We start from the raw sequence: 8,730 nt of genomic DNA, 5'->3' as shown, positions 1-8,730 counted from the left end.
CAAAGATGACGTAGGGTAAATCATTGACCATAGCAAGCACGTGATCACCGGTGCGCATGGCGGGCTTCTTCCGGTGATCTGCCTCGCCTTTGAAATGCTTGCCTTTCTTTCGACATTGATGGTTGGCCGGAAGAAATCGACGATGGCCCAGGTACACATTCTTCCTGCATTTGTCCAGGTATATACTTTCAGTGTCATCTAAACAGTGCGTGCATGCGTGGTATCCTTTGTTTGTCTGTCCTGAAAGGTTACTGAGAGCGGGCCAATCGTTGATGGTCACGAACAACAACGCCTTAAGGTTAAATTCCTCCTGTCTGTGCTCATCCCACGTACGTACACCGTTTCCATTCCACAGCTGTAAAAGTTCTTCAACTAATGGCCTTAGGTACACATCAATTTCGTTGCTGGGTTGCTTAGGGCCTTGGATGAGAACTGGCATCATAATGAACTTCCGCTTCATGCACATCCAAGGAGGAAGGTTATACATACATAGAGTCATGGGCCAGGTGCTGTGATTGCTGCTCTGCTCCCCGAAAGGATTAATGCCATCCGCGCTTAAAGCAAACCATACATTCCTTGGGTCCTTTGCAAACTCATCCCAGTACTTTCTCTCGATTTTTCTCCACTGCGACCCGTCAGCGGGTGCTCTCAACTTCCCATCTTTCTTTCGTTCCTCACTGTGCCATCGCGTCAACTTGGCATGCTCTTCGTTTCTGAACAGACATTTCAACCGTGGTATTATAGGAGCATACCACATCACCTTCACAGCAACCCTCTTCCTGAGGGGCTCGCCGTCAACATCACCAGGGTCATCTCGTCTGATCTTATACCGCAACGCACCGCATACCGGGCATGCGTTCAGATCCTTGTATGCACCGCGGTAGAGGATGCAGTCATTAGGGCATGCATGTATCTTCTCCACCTCCAATCCTAGAGGGCATACGACCTTCTTTGCTGCGTATGTACTGTCGAGCAATTCGTTATCCTTTGGAAGCTTCTTCTTCAATATTTTCAGTAGCTTCTCAAATCCTTTGTCAGCCACAGCATTCTCTGCCTTCCACTGCAGCAATTCCAGTACAGTACCGAGCTTTGTGTTGCCATCTTCGCAATTGGGGTATAACCCTTTTTTGTGATCCTCTAACATGCGATCGAACTTCAGCTTCTCCTTTTGACTAATGCATTGCATCCTTGCATCGACAATGACCCGGCGGAGATCATCATCATCGGGCACATCGTCTGGTTCCTCTTGATCTTCAGCAGCTTCACCCGTGGCAGCATCATTGGGCACATCATCGTTTGGTTCCTCTTGATCTTCACCAGCTCCCCCCGTTGCAGCATCACCGTATTCAGGGGGCACATAGTTGTCATCGTACTCTTCTTCTTTGCCGTCTTCCATCATAACCCCTATTTCTCCGTGCCTCGTCCAAACATTATAGTGTGGCATGAAATCCTTGTAAAGCAGGTGGGAGTGAAGGATTTTCCGGTTAGAGTAAGACCTCGTATTCCCACATTCAGTGCATGGACAACACATAAAACCATTCTGCTTGTTTGCCTCAGCCGCATCGAGAAACTCATGCACGCCCTTAATGTACTCGCGGGTGTGTCTGTCACCGTACATCCATTGTCGGTTCATCTGCGTGCATTATATATAATTAAGTGTCCAAATTAATAGAAGTTCATCATCACATTAAAACCAAAGTGCATACATAGTTCTCATCTAACAACATATAGCTCTCCAGAGCATCTAATTAATTAAACCATACATTGAAACTATGTAAAACATTTCAATGCGAAAAAAAATGCGATTATAATCGCAACCAAGGTAACAATTGATCCAACGGCATAATGATACCAAGCCTCGGTATGAATGGCATATTTTCTAATCTTTCTAATCTTCAAGCGCATTGCATCCATCTTGATCTTGTGATCATCGACGACATCCGCAACATGCAACTCCAATATCATCTTCTCCTCCTCAATTTTTTTTATTTTTTCCTTCAACAAATTGTTTTCTTCTTCAACTAAATTTAACCTCTCGACAAGGTCGGTTGGCATTTCTGATTCACATACATCCTAGATAAATAAAATCTATGTCACGTTGGTCGGCATAATTTTCATAAACAATAAATGAACCAATAGTTATAAAGATAATATACATACCAAATCCGAATCATAGACAGGACGAGGGCCGACGGGGGCGGATACCAAAACCATCGCACTATATAAGATGCAATAAAAATGTAAGAAAACGATACAAGTATCTATCTAAACATACAAGTAAGAATATTTTTCCTTTCAGAAAGAAGATAAGAATAAGAGGCTCACCACGGTGGTGTCGGTGATGAGATCGGCGCGGGTGATCGACGGCGGTGAAGACGGGGACGGGGCGTGACGGACCGCTAAATCTAGACAAATCTCGAGGAAAATGGAGGTTGGAGGTCGAGCTTCGAGAGGAGAAAGCTTAAGTAGTGTGGCTCGGGCATTCCATCGAACACCTCATGTGCATAGGAGGTGAGCTAGAGCACCACAAAGCCCTCTCCCCCTCGGCCAGAAAAAACAGAGCACTGTGCTCTGCTCGCGGGCGAGGGGTATATATAGGCAATTCATTGGTCCCGGTTCGTGGCATGAGCCGGGACTAAAGGGGAGCCTTTGGTCCCGGTTCAAGCCACCAACCGGGACCGATGGTGGTGGGCCAGGAGGGAGGCCCTTTGGTCCCGGTTCATCCCACCAACCGGGACCAAAAGGTCCAGATGAACCGGGACCAATGGCCCACGTGGCCCGGCCGGCCCCCTGGGCTCACGAACCGGGACCAATGCCCACATTGGTCCCGGTTCTAGACTGAACCGGGACTAATGGGCTGATGCGGCCTGGACCATAGCCCTGTTTTCTACTAGTGTAGAACCCTGTGGAGTTACAAATGAGCTAGACCCTCATTTACACGAGATTCTTCTGTTCATATAATGATAGGATAAAAGCTGAGTGTAAAATGGGAACAGAGAATTAACAAGCACCACATCATGTGTGATCCATCCTTTCACTTCTATAATTAGAAATACATTTGCACCTAAACTATACTATACTTCCAACCATGAAAAATGAGTGTAAATGTAAAATAAGAATAAGCGAGCATCACATCATATACATAACAATTGTATAACAATAAATAATATAACTATTATTTTAGAAACATTTTTATATGGATAAATAATAGAAAAAAATTAATTAAAATAAGTATAAAAGTTCAGTATAAAAAATAATTGTTTTATATCGCATTGGGTCTAAGTAATTGTACATGCATGTTTCTAGAATCACCCATCGATACATAGCATCCAACTCATTATTATTATTCTGTATATGATACAAATATGTAAGGTTATTCTTCTACTAAATTACGCACATGAGAAAAAGGTTACAGACCCAGTGTATGAATTCTCTAAAGTGGTTCTAGATAGACAGAGGACATTCTGTCTTTCTACAGTTGTCTTGAATATTAACATTATGATATGAACATATAACTTTTATGAAAGTAGTATGAACTTTAAGATGTGAACATATATATATATATATATATATATATATATGTCATAAACTAAATGATTTTTCTATTTGCCGACGTGTTTTTATGTGTGTTCGTGTTAACTGTGTGCATCTTAACTATGTAGAGACCGGGTGTGTGTCATTGTGTTTGATATTCTATTTTAAGTTAATAAAATACACCTTTTATTGGGGGAAATGAACAGACCCTTGGAGAATGTACCAGCGGGAGGTGCTAAGGGGACTTCTTTCGTGATCCTACTGGCCGATCTTCTCAGCCCCGGTTAGTTGTCTTTCTTTCCCGTGTTGCTTGAGTTGAGCTCATGGCAGGTCTCACGTTTCTGTATTTTTTGCAAGTTTGTTTGTTTGACATGTCATTTTTCCCGTGGTTTGCTGCAGACAACAGCAGTATAGCCGTTTCTGCCGGAATTTATGACCACGGCAAAGTGCAACGTCGCTGAAGAGTATGCAACGCATGAAAGCTGGGATCGAGTGGCTGGCCGGAGACTTGGACGACAAACAGAATTTGGTCGCAGTATAGGCCGGCAGAGAATTGAAATAAAAGCGTTCTAGGAGTAGTGTTGAATGTCTGTCATGACACTATACAATGTCTCTGGTGCAGATAACAATCAATAAATATATACACACATAATTACGCACTATGTGCTTGTCATTTGATCATTTACCCAGGGTAATAACAGAAGAGATGATGTGTAAACCAAACAAACCCAGGATGTTGACCTGACCACAGCTTCGTTTGCACTCTCAGTCTCGTCCAAAACATGATATGAACCAATGATTGATGTTCAAAACATGATGAACAAAACGATCAAGAGTACGAGATTAGATTCTCTGAAGTTAAGCGCTCGGAGTTAGTAGTAGTGACTTGTAGCGTTGGCAGCTTGGTTTACCTTGATCCCCTTCCGGTCCAGGCTCTTGTGAACTTCTCCTAGCATCACGTTCCCTTATTGAAGTCACCCTTGCCATGTTCGCATAAATTATAGGATCCATGGCTAAAGAAATTAGGTGAAAAGGCATGGTTATAGAACATTAATTGGGTAGCACCACCAAGATCAAGAACTAGGTATTTGTGGAAATAAGAAAAATGTACTCACAAATTTTCATCAGATATTTTAAAATTGTGCATCCTATATTTCAAAAAATGTTCATCGTGTATCTAAAAAATGTTTGTAGTGTACTAAGAAATGTTCTCATGTTTTTAAACATAACACGATGAAGATTTTTATAATACGAGATGAATGATATTTTCAAAATCACAAAGGAATTTCGTTGAATATTCAATGAACATTTTCTGAAAATCATTGAACAATTTCTCAAATACACTGAACATTTTCTGAAATACACAATGTGTCAAGGTACATTTTTCCGTTTTCTTGTATTTTTCATGTTTCTATTTTTATTTATTCATTGTTGCGGAGATTTCACAATAATAGTCATGATTTGGGGATTTTGAAGAGCAAGGAGTGTGTGGAGAATCTAGGAATAAGATTGACACAAGGGATTTATCAAAGTTCAGATTATTGTAAGTTAATCTTAACTGGATTATTGGTTCCTGGCATTAAAAAATCCCATTGGGCTAAACCTTTTTTTTGTTTCCTAGTCCATTGGGATAGACTTTGATATGGACCACCAGTCGATTCCACCACCTCGATCACGAGATTGGATAAACACAATTTCCACCAACATATGCAAACACTCATTTACACGAGATTCTTCTCTTCATATAGCCATAGGATAAAAGCTGAATGTAAAATGGGAACAGAGAATAAACAAGCACCATGTTATGTGTGATCCATCCTTTCAGTTCTATAAATAGAAATACACTTGCACCTAAACTACACTATACTTCCGAGCATAAAAGGAACAATACTACAATATAATCTTCTCGTCTAATGGCCAAACTTCGATCTACAATGTTCTGACAGACGGTATACGAATGTGTACATACAGTGATACAGACATAGATGAAACACTTATTCTGCTTGTTACTGTTGTTGATGAGCATCTCAATGACCTCGAGGACCAAGGAAGAGGTGTTATCCGTCTATCAGCGAGCAAACAAAGAGGTCAAATATGTCACTCAAGGAAAACGAATTTGCATCATGACTATTATTGACTCATTTACTCGGGTTTTTACAATCTGCAACCTGGGAGTGTTGTCCCAGTTCCCAGATGACAAACTTGAATGAAAAGGTTGATGAACTAAAGGTTGGTTGTTGGGTGCTCAAAAATTTATGTTCCCTGTAAACTTTTCCCCGTGCCTAGAGGGTTGAGTTGAAAGTAGATTTGGAGAAAGCGAAGAAAGGAAAGCCTCCATACAGAGTTTTTCAGTAAACAGAGTGTTCGTTCTTCAGGAGACAGAGTGTTCGTTCTTCAGGAGACAGAGTGTTTGTTCTTCAGCAAACAGAGTGCACTCTTCAGTAAACAGAGTGTTCATTCTTCAGTAAACAGAGTGTTCGTTCTTCAGTAAACATATTGTTCGTTCTTCAAGAAACAATCTGTATAGATGAAGGTTGTACCTGGGTGCAACTTAAAGAACAAAAATGTTGTGTAACAATCTGCGGTCATAGGTTTTGGTGGACCTTGGATTGAATCCATCCACAAGAGGGATTTCGCGCTGTCAGGGCAAAAGAACCAAGCTGCTGAACATGGGAAACATTCATAATAGCCTGCAAGCAGCAAGTGCTGCACCATTCATTCGTCAGACTAGCAACTAGCATTTCGGTTTCATTCAGATTAACATCATAACCAGCAAAAGGAACTAGATTTCACCCCATCCAAACCAGATCAACAAGAGGGCTCGTGAATTCAAAAAGCATGATGAATCACTGTCAGAGCAAAACAAAATCCGTTTCATTCAGATTACTACCATGGACAAATCACAGGCAGCAGACAAGAACCAGATTGCAAGCACTCCATTCCAACCAGATCCACCCTCGATACACGCACCAACAAGAACATTGGCCAAGAAGAACTAATCTACCAACCTAAAACCATCACCACGCCATACTCAGATCTCTGGTACTCTAAAACTCCTGGGACTGGGAAGCGGACCCGCCGGTGCCGGCGCCCTTGCCGACCTTCTTGGGGAGGAGCACGGAGTGGATGTTGGGCAGGACGCCGCCGGCGGCGATGGTGACGCCGCCGAGCAGCCGGCTGAGCTCCTCGTCGTTGCGGACGGCGAGCTGGATGTGGCGCGGCGAGATCCGGGTCTTCTTGTTGTCGCGCGCCGCGTTGCCCGCCAGCTCCAGCGCCTCGGCGGCGAGGTACTCGAGCACGGCGCAGAGGTAGACGGGGGCGCCCGCGCCCACGCGCTTCGCGTAGCGGCCGACCTTGAGGTGCCGGGCGACGCGGCCGACCGGGAACTGCAGGCCCGCCTTCACCGACCGCGACACCGACTTGCTCCCCTTCGGCTTGCCCCTCCCGCCGCCGGCTGCTGCTGTCGCCATCGCTAGGGTTGGGTGGGGAGGTAGGGTGGTACTGCGGTGGTCGCCGGAGAGATGGCCGGAGTAGGTGAGATTGTGGGGGACAGAGGATGCTCTGAGAGATTGGTGGTGGATTGGCGCGGGCGGGGGTGGGTTATATGGTGGAGGGTGGGCGCGCGTGATTGGTGGGGAGGGCGAGGTCGCGGATCGGTGACGTGGAGGGTGGCGATGCCGTCGGATTGGGCGGTGCGGGACGGAGACGAATTTGGGTTTGGCGCGGATCGCGGGATTTGGAGGGAGACGCGAAACTTTCGAAAAATGGGTTGAGAAGGGAATCCTCTGCGTTTTCGTTATCCGCGCACGAGCATTTTTTTTTCTCTCCCAAAGGAAACAGCCTATTCACCACAAAATAAAAATGAAACAGCATATGGAATTATGGATGTCAAACCTCTCGTGTCAATAGAACATCAGAGCTACCCGCAAAACAAACATCAGAGCTACAATGTGCAAAAAATTTGTTCTTTGTCCAAAATAAATATATAAATATGGTACTCCCTCCGTCCCATAATATAAGTACGTTTTCGACATTGGTGTAGTGTTAGAAATGCTCTTATATTGTGGGACGGAGGGAATAATAATTTTCTATAACTAAGTACTCCCTCCGTCTCATAATATAAGATGTTATAATAACCAATGTACTTCTATATTTGTTGTAATAACATCTAATTATGGGATAGAGGTGGTATTATTTTAAGTATCTATAGATGCAAAAAAAAAACTTAGTTGAACTTGAAAATTTAAAAGTCCATATCTCTACTAATAATGGGGAGTCTATCGTCGTCGTTATTGTTGTTGTCTTGATGGTTACATCCACTCCTCCCCTTCTACGTGTAAAATTCTCCCCGCATGAGAAAAAAAATTGAATCTCCTTCTGATCGATCCGGGTCTAGAGTGGTCGCCGGTTTGCCACCCATCATGTTCCTTGCGCTGGCCTGATAAGAGAGACAGAGGGCAGAGAGGAGCATGGCGGCAGTGCCGATCATGGAAGAGATAAGCAGGAGCGGCCGAGCTAGCGAGGGAGGAAGAGCATCCCTGTGCTCATCTCCCTCACCTCCTTAAGCGCGACCTGTAAGCGGTTGTGACCCATGCATGCATAGTATACCATGTAGTAGCCCTAGATTGTTGTGGTTGCCGCTGCTTGATCCTTCCCCGCCCCATCGTCATCCCTGGGCCATGGCTACTCCTCCCCAAGGTGCATCCCCTCTCCACACCCACCCCCTTACCCGACCGCATTGTCGTCGTCTCACTTGAAGTTCGCCAACGTCATTCTCTCCTCCCCCACCCCTTCTCTGTCTTGAGTGTCGTCTTCACCGCTCCTCTCCGTGTCACTCCACTAGCCAAGGTCGTCTTCCACCCACCTCCATGCGCGCCACCTTCACGGAAGGATGTCGCTCCTGCTGCTCTACAAGGTAGTTTGCCCCCTCCACTTTTGTATCCACTCCTACTTACGCTATCCTATTTGCATGGAACCAAATCACCATTTTGAGATTTGGTATATTACAAGTAAGGAGAATACAGCTGCCACATACTCTTGTTTTGTTCTCAAACTATAGGAGGGAGAAGGTATTTTTGAGATGTTTGAATTGGACAAGGGGTGCATGACTGATAAAACAGAAAATGTTATCTTTGTTTTGGAGAAGGGGTGCAATTAACCTCTTGGGTACAAAAGCACTTTGTTTGATAGATATAA

At 44.2% G+C, this 8,730-nt stretch overlaps 1 protein-coding gene across 1 annotated transcript; it reads right to left on the bottom strand.

Annotated features, from left to right (window-relative positions):
* Window positions 1-6,386: 6,386 nt before the first annotated feature.
* LOC125515532 (probable histone H2AXb) lies at window positions 6,387-7,111 on the bottom strand. Its single transcript, XM_048681031.1, has one exon. It carries the CDS (start codon window positions 7,002-7,004, stop codon window positions 6,582-6,584), a length of 423 nt encoding a protein of 140 aa, XP_048536988.1. The 5' UTR covers window positions 7,005-7,111; the 3' UTR covers window positions 6,387-6,581.
* Window positions 7,112-8,730: the final 1,619 nt, after the last annotated feature.

Source organism: Triticum urartu, chromosome 6, assembly GCF_003073215.2.
Source record: "Triticum urartu cultivar G1812 chromosome 6, Tu2.1, whole genome shotgun sequence".
NCBI lineage: Eukaryota > Viridiplantae > Streptophyta > Magnoliopsida > Poales > Poaceae > Triticum > Triticum urartu.
Note: the sequence above shows the minus strand (reverse complement) of the source record. Positions and strands in the feature narration are given on the sequence as shown.